This window comes from Drosophila miranda, assembly GCF_003369915.1.
Source record: "Drosophila miranda strain MSH22 chromosome Y unlocalized genomic scaffold, D.miranda_PacBio2.1 Contig_Y1_pilon, whole genome shotgun sequence".
Lineage (NCBI taxonomy): Eukaryota > Metazoa > Arthropoda > Insecta > Diptera > Drosophilidae > Drosophila > Drosophila miranda.
In genome coordinates, this window is record NW_022881603.1 from 40,765,575 (window position 1) to 40,792,853 (window position 27,279).

Below are 27,279 nucleotides of genomic sequence, written 5' to 3' on the forward strand. Positions count from 1 at the left end.
TTTCGCAGACAAGTCCTACAATATAACATCTCGAGCAATTGATTTATTTTGAAATTAATTTTTTGTATCAATATAAAAACATTTCTAACACGCCCATGCCTACGCCTACGCCTACGCCTCTTCAACTAATCGATGAAAACATCCATGAGAAGCGCAGCGTGCGGAAACTTGGAAAAACAAACGCAGAAGCCCAAGCCAAAGCCAAAGCCATATTGGACAAACGGATCGAAGATGGATAGCACCGAATTTCGAAAACGTGGCATGGAAATGGTCGAGTACATCTGCACTTATCTGGAAACCCTGAACGAGCGACGGGTTACGCCCAGCGTGGAGCCGGGCTATTTGAGGCATTTGCTGCCATGTAAGCAAACAATTTTCCATCCATCCAATCCATTTTGGGATTTTCGTTGATTCTCTGGACATCCCTCTGGCTACATTCGCACACAGCTGAGGCGCCCCATGAGCCGGAGGACTGGGACCAGATCATGAGCGATGTGGAGGATAAAATCATGCCTGGTGTGACGCACTGGCAGCATCCCCGGTTCCACGCCTACTTCCCGGCGGGAAACTCGTTCCCCTCGATCCTGGGCGACATGCTCGGCGACGGCATCGGCTGCATCGGATTCTCCTGGGCAGCCAGCCCCGCCTGCACCGAGCTGGAGACGATCGTCCTGGACTGGCTGGGCAAGGCGATTGGTCTGCAGGACCACTTTCTGGCCCTCAAGGAGGGCAGCACCGGCGGCGGGGTCATTCAGGTAAACAGCGCCAATCCGACTGGTAAAACGCCGTGATTTAATTCGCCCTTAAATCTGTTTGTGATCGACACAGACATCCGCCTCGGAGTGCGTGCTGGTCACGATGCTCGCGGCCCGGGCCCAGGCCTTGAAGCGGCTAAAGGCCCAGCATCCCTTCGTGGAGGAGGGCCACCTGCTGTGCAAGCTGATGGCCTACTGCTCCAAGGAGGCGCACATCCTCGAGCCGGACGAGAACGCCAGTCTGCGCGGTCAGACGATCTACGAGGCCATGGAGGAGGACGAACTGCAGGGCCTGGTGCTATTCTTTGTGTCCACCACCCTGGGCACCACCGGCTCCTGTGCGTTCGATAATCTGCCGGAGATCGGCAAGCAGCTGGAGAGGTTTCCCGGCGTCTGGCTGCATGTAGATGCCGCCTATGCGGGCAACAGCTTCATCTGTCCGGAGCTCAAGCCTCTCCTGAAGGTAGGTACTCCTATCCCGGCCCTCTGCTTCGATCTGCAACATCCGCTCCGCAGGGCATTGAATACGCCGACTCATTCAACACGAACCCCAACAAGTGGCTGCTGACCAACTTCGACTGCTCGACTCTGTGGGTGAGAGATCGCATCCGTCTGACATCAGCTCTGGTCGTGGATCCGCTGTACCTCAAGCACGGCTACTCGGACGCGGCCATCGACTATCGTCATTGGGGAGTTCCCCTCAGTCGGCGGTTTCGTTCGCTGAAACTCTGGTATGTGAACAAAAAAATAAAAACCATTATCATCATTATGGCACCCGACAGACCCCGAAAGACCCCGAAAAACCCTCGACAGTCAAGAGTGTGAATGAGTGTTTGTTGACTATTGTCAAAAACTGAATTGATTTTGTCGATTGGCCTGGAGTCTGTACCGTTCGCTCGGTGGTGTCTTGTTTAGGCCTTACTCTTGGCCATCTTTGCAATGTCCGCCCCGCTCGTTCATTATTTGCTTGCGATTTAGTTGTAAAAACATAGAAATCAAACTTTGGACAGAGCAAAGGTATGTGTGCCGCGGGAATCTCTTTAAATGAGAATCAACACCAAGATATGTGCATGTGTAAGTAGAACAAACATCCAATGGCTAATGGTTTCCTGTCCGATCATTACATCAGTCCACTCGAAATATACAATTATTGTTTTTGCCGGCTTTCCATGCTGTTTCCTTGCAGGTTTGTGCTGCGATCCTACGGGATTTCCGGACTACAGCACTACATACGTCACCATATCAAATTGGCCAAGCGCTTTGAGGAGCTGGTGCTCAAAGATAAACGCTTCGAGATCTGTAATCAAGTCAAGGTGAGTTACATTCGGTGGGCTTTCATTTCATTTCGTTTCGTTTCTTTTCTTTTCTTTCTGTCCATTTGATTCGCCTTTAAAGTACTCGAAATTAATCATGCTCAGGGTTCAAAGCTCTTTGTGTGTGCCCCACCAACAATTTCTATGTGGGCTGTGTCTGGGATTTTCACTGAAGCAAGTTTTTTGGTGGGTGTGCATTTGGTTGTCCATTGTTGAGACCAATGGCTCGGAGCTCATGTAATGCCCAGTCGAAATTTGGAAACCGATTTCCTAGTGACGCAGATAAAAGTGCCTAAACGTTGTCCGTTGTCTTGGCAAGCCCCTGGCCACCCAAGACCCTGGCCAAAAACCCAGAGCAGAGCCAAGTACTACTACGAGTATCGCAAACGTGCGGAACAGCACGCCGAATTCCGAGAAGAGACCAGCGCGAAATTTGATTTGATTTCTTTCTTTCCGCTGTGGCCCCTTGAAGTGTTTTGGCATTATTTGGCCACAGAAAATGTTTCAGAGACAGGCCACAAGTGATTCATCGACAGCCCAGTCAGGCTGCCAGCTACCAGCTGACGGATGCTTTCAGATGCTGGTGGACTGGTGGAACAAGCAACTCAATTTGTTTGGGCAATCGGCATCGTAACTGCAGGCGAAAACGGGCGGGAACATTTCATAGAAATCGGTCGAATCGTTTAGGAGATTTTTATACCCGATACTCAAAATGAGAATTGGGGTATATTAGATTTGTGGTAAAAGTGGATGTGTGTAACGTCCAGAAGGAATCATTTCCGACCCCATAAAGTACATATATTCTTGATCAGCATCAATAGCCGAGTCGATTGAGCCCTGTCTGTCTGTCCGTCCGTCCGTCTGTGCGTCTGTCCGTCCCCTTCAGCGCCTAGTGCTCAAAGACTATAAGAGCTAGAGCAACGATGTTTTGGATCCAGACTTCTGTCATATGTCACTGCTACACAAATATTTCAAAACTTCGCCCCGCCCACTTCCGCCCCCACAAAGGACGAAAATCTGTGGCATCCGCATTTTTAAAGATACGATAAAACCAAAAACGCAGAATCGTAAAGGATGACTATATATTCTAGAGTGTAAAATCTCAACCAGATCGTATAATTATTATAGCCAGAATCAAGAAAACAATTTCACACAGGTTTCATGGTCGGTTTTGCCAATTGCAAAATATGAGTTCAAGGATCTCAGAACCTATCAGGGCCAGAGCAACCAAATTTGGTATCCACACTCCTGTGATATCGGACCTTGACCGTTTCGTGTCCAAATTTCGCCACACCCCCTTCCGCCCCCGCAAAGGACGAAAATCTGGGGATATTCACAAATCTCAGAGACTATTAAGGCTAGAGTAACCAAATTTGGTATCCGCACTTCTGTTAGATCTCACTATAAAACGTTTATCTCAGAATTTCGCCTTACCCCCTTCCGCCCACACAAAGAACAAAAATCTGTTGCATCCACAATATTGCACATTCGAGAAAACTAAAAACGCAGAAGCATAGATAATGACCATATCTATCAGATTGCTGAATCTGGATCAGATCGGATCATTTTTATAGCCAAAAGGAACAGATCAATTTGCAGTGGCTTCGCAGCGCCCGACGTCCCGCTCAGACTGATTTTCTGTCTCTCTCGCACGCACTCTTTGTCGTGTCGTTTAATATTAGCGGCGTCTGCCGGAGGAGAGCCATACTGACTTAGTATCGGGTATAACTGTAGAGTTGCGGTGTCCGCAGCAACTCACAACGTTCCCCCTCGTTATATATTCGATTTGATCTGTTTTGTCGTGAAAATGGATGTGCGTAACGTCCAGAAGGAAGCGTTTCCGACCCAATAAAGTATATATATTCTATATCAACATCAATAGCCGGACTATAAAAGCTAGAGCAACAAAATTTTGTATCCATACTCCTGTTATATGTCACTGTTACAGGTGTATTTCAAAACTCCGCCCCGCCCACAAAGGACGAAAACCTTTAAAGATACGAGAAAATAAAAAACCGACAATCATAGAGAATGACCATATCTACCAGATAGCTGAATCTGGATCAGATCGGAATCGGATTTTTATAGCCTAAAGGAACAAATCAAGTTGCAGTGGCTACGCAGCGCCCGAAGACACGTTCAGACACGTATTCTGTCTCTTCCGCACGTACTCTTTGTCGCTCAATGACTATGTTTCGGGTATAAATGTAGAGTTGCGGTCGCAGCAGCAACTCAGCAACTCCTTTTTTTTCTATCCTCGGCCCAACACCAGCTGTTCTATCGAGCTCCTATCTCCAGAGGGCGCACACTGTTCAAAGAAGAGTGTGTGTGTGTGGCTGACGAAAGATATGAGAAAACCAAAAACGTAGAATTGTAGAGAATGACCATATCTTTAAGACTGCGGAATCTGACGTTACACACATCCACTTTTACCACAAAGCGCGAAAAAACCGCGCTTGGCCCGATGCAGCGAGACCTACAAAGCGGCGAGGAAGGATCTGAAGACCGCCATAAGGAACAGCAATTGGGAATGCTTCCTTAAGCTGTGTGATGCCGCCGAAGAGGACCCCTGGGGAGGCGCGTACAGGATGGTGGTGAAGAGGCTGAACGCGGGCAGTAAAGCTCCAACAGATCCAGAGGCACTGGAGGGTATAGTCAGGGCACTGTTTCCTCGAGGACGGCAGATCCCTAGCTCCCTGCGGTTCCAGCATAGCCCGAGCGACATCTGCGAGGTTACGGAAGCCGAGGTGTTGCAGGCAGGCAGAAACCTGATACCTAGGAAGGCTCCGGGTCCGGATGCGATCCCCAACAGCGCGTTGAAGCTGGCACTTCTTCTACTCCCGAGGGAAGTTGCGGGCCTTTTCAACAAATGCCTCCAGGAGGGGACGTTCCCCGAGAGGTGGAAAAGGCAACGGCTGCTACTATTAACCAAGCCGGGCAAGCCGCCAGGGGTGGCCTCTTCCTACAGGCCCATCTGCCTTCTGGACTCCATGGGAAAAGTCTTCGAAAGGGTGATCGGTGCGAGGCTGAGCGCAGCCATCGAAGGAGCAGGCGGTCTCTCCCAGAACCAATACGGGTTCAGGAAAGGGAGGGCGACGCTGGACGCCATCTTGAGGGTCGTACAAACGGCGGAGGAAGCCATTGCTGGGGCTAGGTGGAGAGGCGGAACCAAGTCCTATTGTCTGGTGGTGACACTGGACATAAGGAACGCCTTCAACTCGGCCGACTGGACCCGGACGCTGGAGGCACTGAGGTCCTTCAACATCCCGAGCTACCTACTGAATATAGCGCGCAGCTATTTCAGCAATAGGGTGCTGGCAATGGACACATGTCAGGGCTCTAGGGCATACGAAGTCTCAGCCGGAGTCCCGCAGGTCTCCGTTTTGGGACCTCTGCTCTAGAACGCCATGTACGACGGGGTCCTACGGCTCCCGATGCCAGCCAACACTAACCTGGTGGGTTTCGCTGACGACGTCGCAATAGTGGCGGTAGCGAAGGAACTTGCCGCAGTGGAGGAGCTTGCCAACGTCGCCATACAATCCGTCGAGGCGTGGCTAGCCGCCGCGGGGCTGGAGCTGGCGGCCCAAAAAACGGAGGCGGTCCTGATATCCAGCCGTAAAGTGGTCGAGACCGCCAGAGTGCAGGTTGGTGGGACCGCGATCGAATCGCAGAGGTCCATCAAGTACCTTGGAGTCCTCATCGGCCTGTCCTTCAAAGAGCATCTGGAATACGTCCACACGAAGGCCGGTGGGACCGCGGGAGCCCTATCCAGGATGCTGCTAAACACCAGAGGGCCAAAGCAGGCAACCAGGAAACTGCTGACGAGCGTCGTGACGACGCAGATGCTCTACGCCGCACCGGTGTGGGCCGCGAAGGTGAGGAGCTACATGCGAGGAGTGGAGGCAACGTACAGACTGTGCGCCATTAGGATCGCGTGCTCGTTCCGGACCATCTCAGACGAAACCGCGTTAGTCATTGCCGGGCAAGTTCCGCTCAGGGAGCTGATAAAGGAGAGGAAGGAGATCCATGATGCCATGACGGACAGTGCAGCCGAGGTACGCTCCAAAGCAGAAATTAAGGACGCCGCCAGAAGGACCAGCATAGACAGATGGCAGACTCGATGGGACCACTCACCCAAAGGCCGATGGACCCACACCCTCATCCCAAGCATAGCATGCTGGGTTGAAAGGAAGCACGGCCAGGTGGATTTCTACCTTACCCAGGCACTGAGCGGACATGGCTGCTTCCGCAGCTACCTCAAGCGCTTCGGCCACGAGACAGAGGACTGGTGCCCCGAGTGTGGCACAGGCATAGAGGAGGACGCTCGCCACGTCCTCTTCGACTGCCACAGGTTTGACCATTGGAGACAGCAGCAGGGTCTAGGGTCAGCACCGAGACTCTGGTGCCGCTGATGCTGGCAGACCCGAAGGTGTGGGAAGCGGCCGCGGAGTTCGCCACTAGCGTGATGCGAACGCTTAGGTCCTTGGAGAGAAGGCGGAAGGAGCAGACGGAGTAGGTGTCCACGCCACTGCGAAGCAATGATTTGCGGCAGTACCGCAGTCCGCGGGGCCCCTAGTCCCAACATACTCTTGTCCGTTAAATTAAGTTAAATATAAATTGTATAGTATATATTATAGAGCAAATAAATAAGTATATGAATATAAAAAAAAACGAGGGGGAACGTTGTGAGTTGTTGCGGACACCGCAACTCTACGGTTATCCCCGATACTAAGTCAGTATGGCGCTCCTCCGGCAGACGCCGCTAATATTAAACGACACGACAAAGAGTGCGTGCGAGAGAGACAGAAAATCAGTCTGAGCGTGACGTCGGGCGCTGCTTAGCCACTGCAAATTGAATTGTTCCTATTGGCTATAAAAATGATCTGATCTGATCCAGATTCAGCAATCTGATAGATATGGTCATTATCTATGATTCTGCGTTTTTAGTTTTCTCGAATGTGCAATATTGTGGATGCAACAGATTTTCGTCCTTTGTGTGGGCGGAAGGGGGTGGTGCGAAGTTTTGAGATACACGTTTTATAGAAAGATCTAACAGGAGTGCGGATACCAAATTTGGTTACTCTAGCCTTAATAGTCTCTGAGATTTTTGAATATCCCCAGATTTTCGTCCTTTGCGGGGGCGGAAGGGGGTGTGGCGAAATTTGGAAACAAACTCGTCTCGGTCCGATATATTAGGAGTGTGGATACCAAATTTGGTTGCTCTAGCTTTTGTAGTCTCTGAGATCTAGGCGCTAATGTTTTACTCTAAGCAAAGCCGCCTATGCTACGTGTGTGTTAGAGAGAGACAGGGCGAGAAAAAATGAAATTGTTTTCTTGATGCTGGCTATAATAAAAATACGATCCAATTCAGATTCCGCAGTCTTAAAGATATGGTCATTCTCTACAATTCTACGTTTTTGGTTTTCTCATATCTTTAAAATTGTGGATGCCACAGATTTTCGTCCTTTGTGGGGCGGAAGTGGGCGGGGCGAAGTTTTGAAATATTTTTGTAGCAGTGACATATCACAGAAGTCTGGATCCAAAACATCGTTGCTCTAGCTCTTATAGTCTTTGAGCACTAGGCGCTGAAGGGGACGGACAGACGGACAGACGGACGGACAGACGGACAGAAAGACATGGCTCAATCGACTCGGGTATTGATGCTGATCAAGAATATATATACTTTATGGGGGCGGAAACGATTCCTTTTGGACGTTACACACATCCACTTTTACCACAAATCTAATATACCCCAATACTCATTTTGAGTATCGGGTACAAAAAAAACGAGGGGGAACGTTGTGAGTTGCTGCGGACACCGCAACTCTACGGTTATACCCTAAACTAAGTCAGTATGGCGACGATACACGACAAAGAGTGCGTGCGAGAGAGACAGAAAATCAGTCTGAGCGTGACGTCAAGCGCTGCGTAGCCACTGCAAATTGATTTGTTCCTATTGGCTATAAAAATGATCTGATCTGATCCAGATTCAGCAATCTGATAGATATGGTCATTATCTATGATTCTGCGTTTTTAGTTTTTTCGAATGTGCAATATTGTGGATGCAACAGATTTTCGTCCTTTGTGTGGGCGGAAGGGGGTGGGGCGAAGTTATGAGATACACGTTTTATAGTAAAATCTAACAGGAGTGCGGATACCAAATTTGGTTACTCTAGCCTTAATAGTCTCTGAGATTTTTGAATATCCCCAGATTTTCGTCCTTTGCGGGGGCGGAAGGGGGTGTGGCGAAATTTTGAAACAAACTCGTCTCGGTCCGATATATTAGGAGTGTGGATACCAAATTTGGTTGCTCTAGCTTTTGTAGGCTCTGAGATCTGGGCGCTAATGTTTTACTCTAAGCAAAGCCGCCTATGCTACGTGTGTGTTAGAGAGAGACAGGGCGAGAAAAAATGAAATTGTTTTCTTGATGCTGGCTATAATAAAAATACGATCCAATTCAGATTCCGCAGTCTTAAAGATATGGTCATTCTCTACAATTCTACGTTTTTGGTTTTCTCATATCTTAAAAATTGTGGATGCCACAGATTTTCGTCCTTTGTGGGGGCGGAAGTGGGCGGGGCGAAGTTTTGAAATATTTTTGTAGCAGTGACATATCACAGAAGTCTGGATCCAAAACATCGTTGCTCTAGCTCTTATAGTCTTTGAGCACTAGGCGCTGAAGGGGACGGACAGACGGACAGACGGACGGACGGACGGACAGACGGACAGACAGACATGGCTCAATCGACTCGGCTATTGATGCTGATCAAGAATATATATACTTTATGGGGTCGGAAACGATTCCTTCTGGACGTTACACACATCCACTTTTACCAGAAATCTAATATACCCCAATACTCATTTTGAGTATCGGGTATAAAAAAACCACAAATCTAATATACCCTAATACTCATTTTGAGTATCGGGTATAAAAATCAAACTAATTATCCGAATAACATTAGTTGCGTATGTTCATTTCAAATCGCCGAGGGACCAACACTATTCCCCACTCTACCCCCACCTCTGCGCCGAACCACAACGCAAGCCCGACGTCTGCCTTAAAGTTCCATCCATTTCTACAAATTTCTTGTGGATTGACCCCTGGACGTGACTGAATTTACCTCAGCCTGAAATAGGACCAATTTGGTTGAACCACAACGCAAGCCCGACGTCTGCCTTAAAGTTCCATCCATTTCTACAAATTTCTTGTGGATTGACCCCTGGACGTGACTGAGTTTACCTCAGCCTGAAATAGGACCAATTTGGTTGATCCCTTATAATCTCTGAGAACTAGGGGCTCATCGGATCGGACGGACGGACAGACAGACATGCATGGCTATATCGACTCGACTAGTTATGCTGATCAAGAATTGATCAATATTCAAATCGAATGTGCCGCGTGACCCACACGACATGTATATTGTTATACCCGATACTCAAAATGAGTATTGGGGTATATTAGATTTGTGGTGAAAATGGATGTGTGTAACGTCCAGAAGGAATCGTTTCCGACCCCATAAAGTATATATATGCTTGATCAGCATCAATAGCCGAGTCGATTGAGCCCTGTCTGTCTGTCCGTCCGTCCGTCCGTCCGTCTGTCCGTCTGTCCGTCTGTCAGTCCCCTTCATCGCCTAATGCTCAAAGACCATAAGAGCTAGAGCAACGATGTTTTGGATCCAGACTTCTGTGATATGTCACTGCTACAAAAATATTTCAAAACTTCGCCCCGCCCACTTCCGCCCCCACAAAGGACGAAAATCTGTGGCATCCACAATTTTTAAGATATGAGAAAACCAAAAACGTAGAATTGTAGAGAATGACCATATCTTTAAGACTGCGGAATCTGAATTGGATCGTATTATTATTATAGCCAGCATCAAGAAAACAATTTCATTTTTTCTCGCCCTGTCCCTCTCTAACACACACGTAGCATAGGCGGCTTTGCTTAGAGTAAAACATTAGCGCGTAGATCTCAGAGACTACAAAAGCTAGAGCAACCAAATTTGGTATCCAGACTCCTAATATATCGTACCGAGACGAGTTTGTTTCAAAATTTCGCCACATCCCCTTCCGCCCCGCAAAGGACGAAAATCTGGGGATATTTACAAATCTCAAAGACTATTAACGCTAGAGTAACCAAATTTAGTATCCGCACTCCTGTTAGATCTCACTATAAAACGTATATCTCAAAATTTCGCCCCACCCCTTTCCGCCTACACAAAGGACGAAAATCTGTTGCATGCACAATATTGCAAATTCGAGAAAACTAAAAACGCAGAATCATAGATAACGACCATATCTATCTGATTGCTGAATCTGGATCAGATCAGATCATTTTTATAGCCAAAGGAAACAAATCAATTTGCAGTGGCTACGCAGCGCGTGACGTCACGCTCAGACTGATTTTCTGTCTCTCTCGCACGGACTCCTTGTCGTGTCGTTTAATATTAGCGGCGTCTGCCGGAGGGGAGCCATACTGACTTAGTATCGGGTATAACTGTAGAGTTGCGGTGTCCGCAGCAACTCACAACGTTCCCCCTCGTTTTTATACCCGATACTCAAAATGAGTATTGGGGTATATTAGATTTGTGGTAAAAGTGGATGTGTGTAACGTCCAGAAGGAATCGTTTCCGACCCCATAAAGTATATATATTCTTGATCAGCATCAATAGCCGAGTCGATTGAGCCCTGTCTGTCTGTCCGTCCGTCCGTCTGTCCGTCTGTCCGTCCCCTTCAGCGCCTAGTGCTCAAAGACTATAAGAGCTAGAGCAACGATGTTTTGGATCCAGACTTCTGTGATATGTCACTGCTACAAAAATATTTCAAAACTTCGCCCCCGCCCACTTCCGCCCCCACAAAGGACGAAAATCTGTGGCATACACAATTTTAAAGGTATGAGAAAACCAAAAACGTAGAATTGTAGAGAATGACCATATCTTTAAGACTGCGGAATCTGAATTGGATCGTATTATTATTATAGCCAGCATCAAGAAAACAATTTCATTTTTTCTCGCCCTGTCCCTCTCTAACACACACGTAGCATAGGTGGCTTTGCTTAGAGTAAAACATTAGCGCCTAGATCTCAGAGACTATAAAAGCTAGAGCAACCAAATTTGGTATCCAGACTCCTTATATATCGTACCGAGACGAGTTTGTTTCAAAATTTCGCCACATCCCCTTCCGCCCCCGCAAAGGACGAAAATCTGGGGATATTTACAAATCTCAAAGACTATTAACGCTAGAGTAACCAAATTTAGTATCCGCACTCCTGTTAAATCTCACTATAAAACGTATATCTCAAAATTTCGCCCCACCCCCTTCCGCCTACACAAAGGACGAAAATCTGTTGCATGCACAATATTGCAGATTCGAGAAAACTAAAAACGCAGAATCATAGATAACGACCATATCTATCTGATTGCTGAATCTGGATCAGATCAGATCATTTTTATAGCCAGAGGAAACAAATCAATTTGCAGTGGCTACGCAGCGCGTGACGTCACGCTCAGACTGATTTTCTGTCTCTCTCGCACGCACTCTTTGTCGTGTCGTTTAATATTAGCGGCGTCTGCCGGAGGGGAGCCATACTGACTTAGTATCGGGTATAACTGTAGAGTTGCGGTGTCCGCAGCAACTCACAACGTTCCCCCTCGTTTTTATACCCGATACTCAAAATGAGTATTGGGGTATATTAGATTTGTGGTAAAAGTGGATGTGTGTAACGTCCAGAAGGAATCGTTTCCGACCCCATAAAGTATATATATTCTTGATCAGCATCAATAGCCGAGTCGATTGAGCCCTGTCTGTCTGTCCGTCCGTCCGTCTGTCCGTCTGTCCGTCCCCTTCAGCGCCTAGTGCTCAAAGACTATAAGAGCTAGAGCAACGATGTTTTGGATCCAGACTTCTGTGATATGTCACTGCTACAAAAATATTTCAAAACTTCGCCCCCGCCCACTTCCGCCCCCACAAAGGACGAAAATCTGTGGCATACACAATTTTAAAGATATGAGAAAACCAAAAACGTAGAATTGTAGAGAATGACCATATCTTTAAGACTGCGGAATCTGAATTGGATCGTATTTTTATTATAGCCAGCATCAAGAAAACAATTTCATTTTTTCTCGCCCTGTCCCTCTCTAACACACACGTAGCATAGGCGGCTTTGCTTAGAGTAAAACATTAGCGCCTAGATCTCAGAGACTATAAAAGCTAGAGCAACCAAATTTGGTATCCACATTCCTAATATATCGGACCGAGACGAGTTTGTTTCAAAATTTCGCCATACCTCCTTCCGCCCCCGCAAAGGACGAAAATCTGGGGAGATTCAAAAATCTCAGAGACTATTAAGGCTAGAGTAACCAAATTTGGTATCCGCACTCCTGTTAGATCTTACTATAAAACGTGTATCTCAAAATTTCGCCCCACCCCCTTCCGCCCACACAAAGGACGAAAATCTGTTGCATCCACAATATTGCACATTCGAGAAAACTAAAAACGCAGAATCATAGATAATGACCATATCTATCAGACTGCTGAATCTGGATCAGATCAGATCATTTGTATAGCCAATAGGAACAAATCAATTTGCAGTCACGCTCAGACTGATTTTCTGTCTCTCTCGCACGCACTCTTTGTCGTGTCGTTTAATATTAGCGGAGTCTGCCGGAGGAGAGCCATACTGACTTAGTATCGGGTATAACCGTAGAGTAGCAACTCACAACGTTCCCCCTCGTTATACCCGATACTCAAAATGAGTATTGGGGTATATTAGATTTGTGGTAAAAGCTGATGTGTGTAACGTCCAGAAGGAATCGTTTCCGACCCCATAAAGTATATATATTCTTGATCAGCATCAATAGCCGAGTCGATTGAGCCCTGTCTGTCTGTCCGTCCGTCCGTCTGTCCGTCCCCTTCAGCGCCTCAAAGACTATAAGAGCTAGAGCAACGATGTTTTGGATCCAGACTTCTGTGATATGTCACTGCTACAAAAATATTTCAAAACTTCGCCCCGCCCACTTCCGCCCCCACAAAGGACGAAAATCTGTGGCATCCACAATTTTAAAGATATGAGAAAACCAAAAACGTAGAGTTGTAGAGAATGACCATATCTTTAAGACTGCGGAATCTGAATTGAATCGTATTATTATTATAGCCAGCATCAAGAAAACAATTTCATTTTTTCTCGCCCTGTCTCTCTCTAACACACACGTAGCATAGGCGGCTTTGCTTAGAGTAAAACATTAGCGCCTAGATCTCAGAGACTACAAAAGCTAGAGCAACCAAATTTGGTATCCACACTCCTAATATATCGGACCGAGACGAGTTTGTTTCCAAATTTCGCCACACCACCTTCCGCCCCCGCAAGGACGAAAATTTGGGGATATTCAAAAATCTCAGAGACTATTAAGGCTAGAGTAACCAAATTTGGTATCCGCACTCCTGTTAGATTTTACTATAAAACGTGTATCTCAAAACTTCGCCCCACCCCCTTCCGCCCACACAAAGGACGAAAATCTGTTGCATCCACAATATTGCACATTCGAGAAAACTAAAAACGCAGAATCATAGATAATGACCATATCTATCAGATTGCTGAATCTGGATCAGATCAGATCATTTTTATAGCCAATAGGAACAAATCAATTTGCAGTGGCTACGCAGCGCCCGACGTCACGCTCAGACTGATTTTCTGTCTCTCTCGCACGCACTCTTTGTCGTGTCGTTTAATATTAGCGGCGTCTGCCGGAGGAGAGCCATACTGACTTAGTATCGGGTATAACCGTAGAGTTGCGGTGTCCGCAGCAACTCACAACGTTCCCCCTCGTTTTTATACCCGATACTCAAAATGAGTTTTGGGGTATATTAGATTTGTGGTAAAAGTGGATGTGTGTAACGTCCAGAAGGAATCGTTTCCGACCCCATAAAGTATATATATTCTTGATCAGCATCAATAGCCGAGTCGATTGAGCCCTGTCTGTCTGTCCGTCTGTCCGTCTGTCCGTCCGTCCGTCCCCTTCAGCGCCTAGTGCTCAAAGCCTATAAGAGCTAGAGCAACGATGTTTTGGATCCAGACTTCTGTGATATGTCACTGCTACAAAAATATTTCAAAACTTCGCCCCGCCCACTTCCGCCCCCACAAAGGACGAAAATCTGTGGCATCCACATTTTTAAAGATACGATAAAACCAAAAACGCAGAATCGGTGAGGATGACCATATCTTCTACAGTGCAAAATCTGAACCAGATCGATTAATGATTATAGCCAGAATCAAGAAAACAATTTAATTTTTTCTCGCTCTGTCTCTCTCTAACACACAGGTTTCATGGTCGGTTTTGTCAATTGCAAAATATGAGTTCAAGGATCTCAGAACCTATAAGAGCCAGAGCAACCAAATTTGGTATCCACACTCCTGTGATATCGGACCTTGACCATTTTGTGTCAAAATTTCGCCACACCCCCTTCCGCCCCCGCAAAGGACGAAAATCTGGGGATATTCAAAAATCTCAGAGACTATTAAGGCTAGAGTAACCAAATTTGGTATCCGCACTTCTGTTAGATCTCACTATAAAACGTATATCTCAGAATTTCGCCCCACCCTTTTCCGCCCCCACAAAGGACGAAAATCTGTTGCATCCACAATATTGCACATTCGAGAAAACTAAAAACGCAGAATCATAGATAATGACCATATCTATCAGATTGCTGAATCTGGATCAGATCAGATCATTTTTATAGCCAAAAGGAACAAATCAATTTGCACTGGCTACGCAGCCCCCGACGTCACGCTCAGACTGATTTTCTGTCTCTCTCGCACGCACTCCTTGTCGTGTCGTTTAATATTAGCGGCGTCTGCCGGAGGAGAGCCATACTGACTTAGTATCGGGTATAACTGTAGAATTGCGGTCTCCGGTTTTTTTTGTATTCTCATGGATTCTCTTTTGCTCCACTTCTTCGCTTGTGCGTGCCAAGTCGAGGGTCAATCTGCCACTTCATGAGGGAGCGATGGAAGCAGTTTCCAATGCAAAATACTACTTTTGATTGTTCAGAAACCTTTCAGGAGGACAATGGTTCTAGAGTACTTCTTTGAATAGATTCTTCACTCAAAATCTATTAACATTGCAATGGTTGATAATTTTTATACCCGATACTCAAAATGAGTATTGGGGTATATTAGATTTGTGGTAAAAGTGAATGTGTGTAACGTCCAGAAGGAATCGTTTCCGACCCCATAAAGTATATATATGTAGGAAACGAAGGAAAGAGAGAGACACGAAGCGGACGTGTTTTCGTCGTGTCGTCGGGATAGAGCAGTAATCGGCTCTGAGAGAGCCGATAGCAAGAGAGAGAGATAGTCAGTTGTCAGTTCAGCCACGCATCAGACGTACACGCATATAATTATTCACAAACATACTTGTAAAACTTGGAGCTGTTATAATTTTAAGTCCAACATACTTATTAAATAAATGTTACTCGTTGCCATCAAGCAACTTAAACTACTACAAATTGGGGGCTCGTCCGAAAATAAGCCCAAGACAACAACATTTGCAAGTGAGATTGTTGCGTGTATTTGGAAATTTTGGCGAACACGAGGCTAGAGCTACAAGGAGACAAGCGGCACAGAGACGACAATCTGAGCGCGTTCGTTCCAAAGAGAGCAGAAGCGACAAAACTACGGCAGACGGCAGCAAACACAGCAAGAATCAAAACCTTCGTTGTTGTTGTTGTGCATTGCGTCTGAGAGGCTAGAGCTACAAGGAGACAAGCGGCACAGAGACGACAATCTGAGCACTTTCGTTCCCAAGAGAGCAGAAGCGACAAAACGACGGCAGACGGCAGCAAACACAGCAAGAATCAAAACCTTCGTTGTTGTTGTTGTGCATTGCGTCTGAGAGGCTAGAGCTACAAGGAGACAAGCGGCACAGAGACGACAATCTGAGTGCGTTCGTTCCAAAGGAAGCAGAAGCGACAAAACGACGGCAGCAAACAGCAAGAATCAAAGAACATTGATTGTTGTTGTGTTGCACTGCGTCGGACGGAGACTACAACTACAAGAAAAGACAAGCAGCAGTTCATTTTGTAACAGCAGAAGCAGCGACGATTCGGGAAGCGACAACGAGTTATCGGCGAACGGCGAGAGCAAGGCAAGGCAACAAAGAGAGGACGGCAACAGCGACATCGACAGGCAAGCGAGATCTGGATGTGGTGGTGTGTGTGCGTCAAATTTGGAGTCTGGAAAGTTCTGCGCAGAAGCGAGAGTTAACAAGGGTAAACCCATAGTAAGGTGAGCGTTAACAGAGAAGCGATCGTTAACAGTGACGACTTTAAAGGCGTTTTCGAAGTCGATGTTAACTGGAAAATTGTTAACAGGCCAGCAGTAATAAGGTTGTTTAAGTTGATTTAATTACATTTTCTTAGATATAAGCTAATATCAATTATTTTGTATTTAAATCGTCACGATGCAAGTTGAAGAGATAATGACACTGAGAGTCGCAGATTTGCGAGAGAAGTTAAGAGAGCTTGCGTTGCAGACGACGGGACGAAAGCGCGATTTGCAAGATAGACTATTAATACATCACGGCTTTCCAGTTGAGGATGAAGAAGAGTCAGAGAATGAGTCCGTAGTAACAGCAGTGGATGATACCGTAGAAGTTCAACCAGGTACGCGACAGGCAGAGTATAAATCTTGGTTTACGCTAAAAGACGTGGAAGGTAGTGTGTCACAATTTTCTGGTTCTAATAACCCCGACATCAATCAATGGATAGAGGAATTAGAAGAATGCGCAGCTACTGTTCAATGGAGTCAATTACAATTATTCATTTATGCCAAGCAGTTGTTAGTTGGTGCAGCAAAATCTTTCGTTCGTAGTTTGCGTGATATTCGTAACTGGAATTCGTTGAAGGCAGCTCTGTTGGATGAGTTTAGTGTTAAACTGTCGTCCGTAGAAGTACATAGAATGTTGCAAAAGCGCCAGCAGAAAAAAGGAGAGTCGTTGCATGAGTTTTTGTATGCGTTAATGGAGATAGCCAAGCCAATTAAACTAGATGATGAGAGTTTAATCGAATATTTTGTGGATGGTATACCAGACGCTAGGGCAAGTAAGGCAATGCTGTACCAAGCTAGAAACTTAAAGGAGCTTAAATTTCAGATCGATGTTTACCAGAAAGCTAGAGGCGGATCCAAGCCGATGAGTAAGAATTGGCCGCTGAGTAATAAAAGTGAGAGTTCGGTGAAAGGGTCGATGGCAGAGAATTTTAGGAAATGTTTTAAGTGTGGAGACAAATCGCATTTGAGGAAAGATTGTCCCAAAAATGATTTTTGTTGTTTCAAATGTGGCCAACCAGGACACCGTGCTGCAAGCTGTAATGTCAAGGTCGAAACCAGACAAGAAAAGAGATCGAATACGAACATTATTCGAGATAAGAAAGTCGTCAATAAGCCGTCAGGTATTTTCACTCCATCAGGTTTGGAATTAAAGGATATTAAGTACGCGAATTTGGTATTCCAAGGTTTGATTGATACTGGAGCAGATTTGTGTTTAATTCGCAGGAGGGTATTTTTGAAATTTGGAAATCTTGAACTGATCGGCCAGGAGAAATGTTTAACAGGTATTGGAGATAGTCAAGTTGTAACTTTTGGTAGCTTTTCGATACCAGTGAAAATCGATGAGATTGGAATGGAGGTAGAATTTCATGTCATTCCAGACGAGGATATTGGTTTTGAAGCCATTTTAGGAAGGACTATTCTGGATCATGTGGACATGCAAGTTTCTAAGACAGGAACAAGATTTGTTCGTAGAGTTTGTGGCGAGGATAAAGATAAGAAACTTGATCAGGTAGCATCGTCCTCATGCGTGGAATTGTTTAATGAATATAAAGGCATTTGCATGTCAAGTATTGACGAAGTTGAGAAGGAGTTTTCAATTGATGTTGGTCATCTCAGTGAAGTACATGCTAGAGAGGTTAGGGGTATGGTAGGAAAGTACCAACCTCAGAGAAATGTAGATGCGCCGATAAAAATGAAAATTGTGTTAGTGGATGAGATACCAGTTTTCCAGCATCCGAGACGATTACCGTTGTGTGAACAGGAAATCGTGGACAAGCAAGTGGAAGAGTGGCTGGCTCAGAAGATTATAAAGCCAAGTACATCGGAGTATGCATCACCAGTAGTGTTAGTACCGAAAAAGAACGGTAGCAAGAGACTATGCTGTGATTACCGAAAGCTGAATGAGAAAATAGTTCGCGATAACTTTCCAATGTCACATATGGATACAGTGTTGGAGAAACTGCAGGGTGCAAAGTATTTCACCACGTTGGATTTAACGAATGGTTTTTTCCATGTGCCTGTAGAAGTCGAGTCTCAAAAATATACGTCTTTTGTGACTCAGAATGGTCAGTTCGAATTTTTATATGTACCATTTGGAATTTCAAATTCTCCAGCGGTGTTTACCAGATTTATAATGGCTGTGTTGAGAGATTTGGTAAAGAATAATGAAGCAGCAGTCTATATGGATGACGTTATTATTTGTAGTCAAGATATAGAAGAGGGTTTGTTAAAGTTGAGAAAAGTACTGAAGATAGCGGAAATGAATGGGCTACGTATAAATTGGAGAAAGTGTCAGCTGTTACGACAAAAGGTTAATTTTCTGGGGTATATAATATAAAAGAACACGATAAGACCAAGTGATGAGAAGACGAGGGCAGTCGAAAAGTTCCCAGTGCCAGTTGATAAAAAAACAGTGCAGCGTTTCATAGGATTGACTTCTTATTTCCGAAAGTTTATTGAGGGTTATGCTGTTATTGCAAAACCATTGACAGATCTGCTGCGGAAGGATGTTAAATTTGAATTTAAGGAGATACATCAGGTTGCGTTTGAACAACTAAAGGTAGCATTGATTAGTAGACCTGTTTTAGAAATGTACAACCCGAAGTTGGAGACAGAAATCCATACTGATGCATCAAAATGGGGGTATGGAGCCGTGTTACTGCAAAAGAGTTTGGAAGACAGCCAATTCCATCCAGTTCAATATATGAGCCGTAGGACTAAGCCATGTGAAGAGAAATATCCTGCTTATGACCTTGAGGTTCTGGCAATTATCGAAGCTTTAGCTAAATGGCGTGTATACGTTTTGGGTATAAAGTTCAAAATTGTCACAGATTGTAATGCATTTACAATGACGATCAAAAAGAAAGACGTTCCTTTGAGAGTAGCACGTTGGGCCATGTACCTACAAGATTTTAATTATGTTATAGAACATCGCTCAGGAACGAAGATGAGGCACGTTGACGCGTTGAGTCGTGTATCTTGTTTTATGGTGACCGAAAGTATAGCTCATCGTTTGAAAGAAGCTCAGCTAACCGACAATTGGGTTAAGGCCGTTAAAAGTATTGTGGAGGACAAGGAATATGAGGATTATTATATTCAGAATCAGATTTTGTTTAAGGATCCGGATAAGGAGCTCATCGTAGTACCAGCTCAGTTGGAAAATGAGATTATATCAATAGCACATAAGCAAGGACATTTTTCAGTTAAAAAGACACAAGATATCATTGAAAAGTCGTATTATATTCCGAAGTTAAAAGACAAAGTATGGCGCGTAATAAATAGTTGTGTCGAGTGTATCATTGTCAATGAAAAGACAGGAAAACGTGAGGGTTATTTGCAACCAATAGACAAGGGTGATAGGCCGTTACAAACGTATCACATTGATCACGTTGGACCAATGGAAATGACTAAAAAACAGTACAATTATATACTGGTTGTCGTTGATGGATTTTCTAAGTTTGTTTGGTTATATTCTACACGTAGTACAGGTGTTGAAGAGGTCGTTAAGTGTTTGGAAATTCAGGGGACTAGTTTTGGTAATCCGAACAGAATAGTGACGGATAGGGGTGCAGCGTTTATGTCCAATTTGTTTCGTGAATATTGTGAGAGAGAGAAAATACAGCATTTAATGATTGCCACAGGCGTTCCACGTGGGAATGGTCAAGTCGAAAGGATGCACAAGATAGTGGTGCCTATGTTGTCGAAATTGTGTCAGGGTAGTTCCGGTAGTTGGTATAAGCATCTAGGAAAAGTACAGCAAATGATCAACAGTGTTGAGCCGCGAAGTACCAAGGTAACACCTTTCAAGATATTGACTGGGCTAGACATGCGTATAGGAATGGATCCAAAAATAAAAGAAATATTGGAAGAATCACTTATCGAAGAGTTGAACAAGGACCGCGAAAAAATTAGAAAGGAAGTAGTTGAAAACATTGCACGGTTACAGCAGGAAAACAAGAAGAGTTTTGACTTAAAAAGGAAACTAGATAGACAGTATGAGGTTAATGAGCTAGTAGCTATCAAGCGTACTCAGTATGGTACTGGATTAAAGCTAAAAGGAAAGTATCTAGGGCCGTATAAGGTGGTTAGGGTAAAGAATCATGGAAGGTACGAAGTCGAGAAGATTGGGGATACTGAGGGTCCCTATAAGACCTCTACAGTTTCAGAATATATGAAACCTTGGCTAGACCCATCCGAGGCGAATGGTCCGTCAGGACAGCCGAATGTAGGAAACGAAGGAAAGAGAGAGACACGAAGCGGTCGTGTTTTCGTCGTGTCGTCGGGATAGAGCAGTAATCGGCTCTGAGAGAGCCGATAGCAAGAGAGAGAGATAGTCAGTTGTCAGTTCAGCCACGCATCAGACGTACACGCATATAATTATTCACAAACATACTTGTAAAACTTGGAGCTGTTATAATTTTAAGTCCAACATACTTATTAAATAAATGTTACTCGTTGCCATCAAGCAACTTAAACTACTACATATATTCTTGATCAGCATCAATAGCCGAGTCGATTGAGCCATGTCTGTCTGTCCGTCTGTCCGTCCATCCGTCTGTCCGTCCGTCCGGCTGTCCGTCCCCTTCAGCGCCTAGTGCTCAAAGACTATAAGAGCTAGAGCAACGATGTTTTGGATCCAGACTTCTGTAATATGTCACTGCTACAAAAATTTTTCAAAACTTCGCCCCGCCCACTTTCGCCCCCACAAAGGACGAAAATCTGTGGCATCCACATTTTTAAAGATACGATAAAACCAAAAACGCAGAATCGTAAAGGATGACTATCTGTTCTAGAGTGTAAAATCTCAACCAGATCTTATAATTATTAAAGCCAGAATCAAGAAAACAATTTCATTCTTTCTCGCTCTGTCTCTCTCTAACACACAGGTTTCATGGTCGGCTTTGCCAATTGCAAAATATGAGTTCAAGGATCTCAGAACCTATAAGAGCCAGAGCAACCAAATTTGGTATCCACACTCCTGTGATATCGGACCTTGACCGTTTCGTGTCCAAATTTCGCCACACCCCCTTCCGCCCCCGCAAAGGACGAAAATCTGGGGCATCCACAAATCTCAGAGACTGTTAAGGCTAGAGTAACCAAATTTGGTATCCGCACTCCTGTTAGATCTAACTATAAAACGTGTATCTTAAAATTTCGCCCCACCCCCTTCCGCCCACACAAAGGACGAAAATCTGTTGCATCCACAATATTGCACATTCGAGAAAACTAAAAACGCAGAATCATAGATAATGACTATATCTATCAGATTGCTGAATCTGGATCAGATCAGATCATTTTTATACCCAAAAGGAACAAATCAATTTGCACTGGCTACGCAGCGCCCGACGTCACGCTCAGACTGATTTTCTGTCTCTCTCGCACGCACTCTTTGTCGTGTCGTTTAATATTAGCGGCGTCTGCCGGAGGAGAGCCATACTGACTAAGTATCGGGTATAAGATAGATATAGCTAGAAAGATTGTCCCAAAAATGATTTTTGTTGTTTCAAATGTGGCCAACCAGGACACCGTGCTGCAAGCTGTAATGTCACGGTCGACGCCCGACAAGAAAAGAGATCGAATACGAACATTATTCGAGATAAGAAAGTCGTCAATAAGCCGTCAGGTATTTTCACTCCATCAGGTTTGGAATTAAAGGATATTAAGTACGCGAATTTGGTATTCCAAGGTTTGATTGATACTGGAGCAGATTTGTGTTTAATTCGCAGGAGGGTATTTTTGAAATTTGGAAATCTTGAACTGATCGGCCAGGAGAAATGTTTAACAGGTATTGGAGATAGTCAAGTTGTAACTTTTGGTAGCTTTTCGATACCAGTGAAAATCGATGAGATTGGAATGGAGGTAGAATTTCATGTCATTCCAGACGAGGATATTGGTTTTGAAGCCATTTTAGGAAGGACTATTCTGGATCATGTGGACATGCAAGTTTCTAAGACAGGAACAAGATTTGTTCGTAGAGTTTGTGGCGAGGATAAAGATAAGAAACTTGATCAGGTAGCATCGTCCTCATGCGTGGAATTGTTTAATGAATATAAAGGCATTTGCATGTCAAGTATTGACGAAGTTGAGAAGGAGTTTTCAATTGATGTTGGTCATCTCAGTGAAGTACATGCTAGAGAGGTTAGGGGTATGGTAGGAAAGTACCAACCTCAGAGAAATGTAGATGCGCCGATAAAAATGAAAATTGTGTTAGTGGATGAGATACCAGTTTTCCAGCATCCGAGACGATTACCGTTGTGTGAACAGGAAATCGTGGACAAGCAAGTGGAAGAGTGGCTGGCTCAGAAGATTATAAAGCCAAGTACATCGGAGTATGCATCACCAGTAGTGTTAGTACCGAAAAAGAACGGTAGCAAGAGACTATGCTGTGATTACCGAAAGCTGAATGAGAAAATAGTTCGCGATAACTTTCCAATGTCACATATGGATACAGTGTTGGAGAAACTGCAGGGTGCAAAGTATTTCACCACGTTGGATTTAACGAATGGTTTTTTCCATGTGCCTGTAGAAGTCGAGTCTCAAAAATATACGTCTTTTGTGACTCAGAATGGTCAGTTCGAATTTTTATATGTACCATTTGGAATTTCAAATTCTCCAGCGGTGTTTACCAGATTTATAATGGCTGTGTTGAGAGATTTGGTAAAGAATAATGAAGCAGCAGTCTATATGGATGACGTTATTATTTGTAGTCAAGATATAGAAGAGGGTTTGTTAAAGTTGAGAAAAGTACTGAAGATAGCGGAAATGAATGGGCTACGTATAAATTGGAGAAAGTGTCAGCTGTTACGACAAAAGGTTAATTTTCTGGGGTATATAATATAAAAGAACACGATAAGACCAAGTGATGAGAAGACGAGGGCAGTCGAAAAGTTCCCAGTGCCAGTTGATAAAAAAACAGTGCAGCGTTTCATAGGATTGACTTCTTATTTCCGAAAGTTTATTGAGGGTTATGCTGTTATTGCAAAACCATTGACAGATCTGCTGCGGAAGGATGTTAAATTTGAATTTAAGGAGATACATCAGGTTGCGTTTGAACAACTAAAGGTAGCATTGATTAGTAGACCTGTTTTAGAAATGTACAACCCGAAGTTGGAGACAGAAATCCATACTGATGCATCAAAATGGGGGTATGGAGCCGTGTTACTGCAAAAGAGTTTGGAAGACAGCCAATTCCATCCAGTTCAATATATGAGCCGTAGGACTAAGCCATGTGAAGAGAAATATCCTGCTTATGACCTTGAGGTTCTGGCAATTATCGAAGCTTTAGCTAAATGGCGTGTATACGTTTTGGGTATAAAGTTCAAAATTGTCACAGATTGTAATGCATTTACAATGACGATCAAAAAGAAAGACGTTCCTTTGAGAGTAGCACGGTGGGCCATGTACCTAAAAGATTTTAATTATGTTATAGAACATCGCTCAGGAACGAAGATGAGGCATGTTGACGCGTTGAGTCGTGTATCTTGTTTTATGGTGACCGAAAGTATAGCTCATCGTTTGAAAGAAGCTCAGCTAACCGACAATTGGGTTAAGGCCGTTAAAAGTATTGTGGAGGACAAGGAATATGAGGATTATTATATTCAGAATCAGATTTTGTTTAAGGATCCGGATAAGGAGCTCATCGTAGTACCAGCTCAGTTGGAAAATGAGATTATATCAATAGCACATAAGCAAGGACATTTTTCAGTTAAAAAGACACAAGATATCATTGAAAAGTCGTATTATATTCCGAAGTTAAAAGACAAAGTATGGCGCGTAATAAATAGTTGTGTCGAGTGTATCATTGTCAATGAAAAGACAGGAAAACGTGAGGGTTATTTGCAACCAATAGACAAGGGTGATAGGCCGTTACAAACGTATCACATTGATCACGTTGGACTAATGGAAATGACTAAAAAACAGTACAATTATATACTGGTTGTCGTTGATGGATTTTCTAAGTTTGTTTGGTTATATATATTCTACACGTAGTACAGGTGTTGAAGAGGTCGTTAAGTGTTTGGAAATTCAGGGGACTAGTTTTGGTAATCCGAACAGAATAGTGACGGATAGGGGTGCAGCGTTTATGTCCAATTTGTTTCGTGAATATTGTGAGAGAGAGAAAATACAGCATTTAATGATTGCCACAGGCGTTCCACGTGGGAATGGTCAAGTCGAAAGGATGCACAAGATAGTGGTGCCTATGTTGTCGAAATTGTGTCAGGGTAGTTCCGGTAGTTGGTATAAGCATCTAGGAAAAGTACAGCAAATGATCAACAGTGTTGAGCCGCGAAGTACCAAGGTAACACCTTTCAAGATATTGACTGGGCTAGACATGCGTATAGGAATGGATCCAAAAATAAAAGAAATATTGGAAGAATCACTTATCGAAGAGTTGAACAAGGACCGCGAAAAAATTAGAAAGGAAGTAGTTGAAAACATTGCACGGTTACAGCAGGAAAACAAGAAGAGTTTTGACTTAAAAAGGAAACTAGATAGACAGTATGAGGTTAATGAGCTAGTAGCTATCAAGCGTACTCAGTATGGTACTGGATTAAAGCTAAAAGGAAAGTATCTAGGGCCGTATAAGGTGGTTAGGGTAAAGAATCATGGAAGGTACGAAGTCGAGAAGATTGGGGATACTGAGGGTCCCTATAAGACCTCTACAGTTTCAGGATTTATGAAACCGTGGCTAGACCCATCCGAGGCGAATGGTCCGTCAGGACAGCCGAATGTAGGAAACGAAGGAAAGAGAGAGACACGAAGCGGTCGTGTTTTCGTCGTGTCGTCGGGATAGAGCAGTAATCGGCTCTGAGAGAGCCGATAGCAAGAGAGAGAGATAGTCAGTTGTCAGTTCAGCCACGCATCAGACGTACACGCATATAATTATTCACAAACATACTTGTAAAACTTGGAGCTGTTATAATTTTAAGTCCAACATACTTATTAAATAAATGTTACTCGTTGCCATCAAGCAACTTAAACTACTACATATATTCTTGATCAGCATCAATAGCCGAGTCGATTGAGCCATGTCTGTCTGTCCGTCTGTCCGTCCATCCGTCTGTCCGTCCGTCCGGCTGTCCGTCCCCTTCAGCGCCTAATGCTCAAAGACTATAAGAGCTAGAGCAACGATGTTTTGGATCCAGACTTCTGTGATATGTCACTGCTACAAAAATTTTTCAAAACTTCGCCCCGCCCACTTTCGCCCCCACAAAGGACGAAAATCTGTGGCATCCACATTTTTAAAGATACGATAAAACCAAAAACGCAGAATCGTAGAGAATGACTATCTGTTCTAGAGTGTAAAATCTCAACCAGATCTTATAATTATTAAAGCCAGAATCAAGAAAACAATTTCATTTTTTCTCGCTCTGTCTCTCTCTAACACACAGGTTTCATGGTCGGCTTTGCCAATTGCAAAATATGAGTTCAAGGATCTCAGAACCTATAAGAGCCAGAGCAAACAAATTTGGTATCCACACTCCTGTGATATCGGACCTTGACCGTTTCGTGTCCAAATTTCGCCACACCCCCTTCCGCCCCCGCAAAGGACGAAAATCTGGGGCATCCACAAATCTCAGAGACTATTAAGGCTAGAGTAACCAAATTTGGTATCCGCACTCCTGTTAGACCTTACTATAAAACGTGTATCTCAAAACTTCGCCCCACCCCCTTCCGCCCACACAAAGGACGAAAATCTGTTGCATCCACAATATTGCACATTCGAAAAAACTAAAAACGCAGAATCATAGATAATGACTATATCTATCAGATTGCTGAATCTGGATCAGATCAGATCATTTTTATACCCAAAAGGAACAAATCAATTTGCACTGGCTACGCAGCGCCCGACGTCACGCTCAGACTGATTTTCTGTCTCTCTCGCACGCACTCTTTGTCGTGTCGTTTAATATTAGCGGCGTCTGCCGGAGGAGAGCCATACTGACTAAGTATCGGGTATAACTGTAGAGTTGCGGTGTCCGCAGCAACTCACAACGTTCCCCCTCGTTGCTATTATTTCCATTTACGTAGCTTGGCTTGGTCTGCTTCCGCTTGAAGGGCAGCGATAAACTCAACGAAAAGCTACTAAGCATCATCAACGAATCGGGAAAGCTGCACATGGTGCCGGCCAGTGTCAACGAAAGGTATATCATACGGTTCTGCGCCGTGGCCCAGAATGCCACGGCCGAGGACATTGACTATGCCTGGGACATTATTGTGGACTTTGCCAACGAGCTGCTGGAGAAGGAGCAGCACGACGAGCTGTCCGACATCATTAACCGGAAGAAGCAGGACACCTTGGCCCAGAAGCGGTCGTTCTTCGTGCGGATGGTCAGCGATCCGAAGATCTACAATCCAGCCATCAACAAGGCCGGCACCCCGAAGCTCTCCATGGAGCTGCCATCGCCGGTGGTAAGTCGCGGGAATGCTCCCATCATTCGCACCCAGAGCTCCGTCGACCACAATTCCTGGATATCCTGGCCGCTGGCCTTCCTCTTCAACAGCGGCAACAACGAGGACAAGGGCAACAATGTCTCGTTGCGGTGGGTAGCCCAGCTTCTGCCACGGGTACAGTCTTATCGGTTGTCTCTCTCCATGTTTGTTGCAGCTTCCGACACCTGGAAACCAATGTGCGTCACTCTTCGTCGCGCCGCAACTCCGGAGCTGGGTCTTCGCCCTCGCCAGAGAATGAACTGGACATTGTGAGTGCCCAGCAGGAACAGAGATCCCCACGCAGGTCGCCCATGGTCATGCGCAAGGCATCTTCCTCTCGCGATAATCCCAACTAAGAATATCCCACATAGCCTACACGTATATCAAATATATTACGAGTATATGCGCCTCCTTTTCCCTGGCGCCTAGTTGAATTACTTGCATTTAGAAA

At 44.7% G+C, this 27,279-nt stretch overlaps 2 protein-coding genes across 2 annotated transcripts in view; one reads left to right on the top strand and one right to left on the bottom strand.

The window, feature by feature from the left end:
- The window catches only part of LOC117189887 (ribonuclease P protein subunit p25-like protein), a 57,627-nt gene that overhangs the window by 4,354 nt on the left and 25,994 nt on the right, over positions 1–27,279 (bottom strand). The window lies entirely within an intron of this gene.
- LOC117189880 (tyrosine decarboxylase-like) lies at positions 172–27,249 on the top strand. The gene is made up of 7 exons (XM_033394961.1): positions 172–361; positions 448–755; positions 829–1,218; positions 1,272–1,486; positions 1,942–2,068; positions 26,427–26,938; positions 27,004–27,249. The coding sequence occupies exons 1-7, from the start codon at positions 232–234 to the stop codon at positions 27,182–27,184; spliced, it is 1,863 nt and encodes a 620-aa protein (XP_033250852.1). The 5' UTR covers positions 172–231; the 3' UTR covers positions 27,185–27,249.

What these genes read in the sequence shown, in the direction of transcription:
- LOC117189880 (XM_033394961.1), top strand. Translation starts at nt 232, where the DNA reads ATGGATAGCACCGAATTTCGAAAACGTGGCATGGAAATGGTCGAGTAC. An exon ending in TTTCGTTCGCTGAAACTCTG is followed by an intron (nt 1,487 to 1,941) that starts GTATGTGAACAA and finishes GTTTCCTTGCAG; the next exon opens with GTTTGTGCTGCGATCCTACG. An exon ending in AGATCTGTAATCAAGTCAAG is followed by an intron (nt 2,069 to 26,426) that starts GTGAGTTACATT and finishes CCATTTACGTAG; the next exon opens with CTTGGCTTGGTCTGCTTCCG.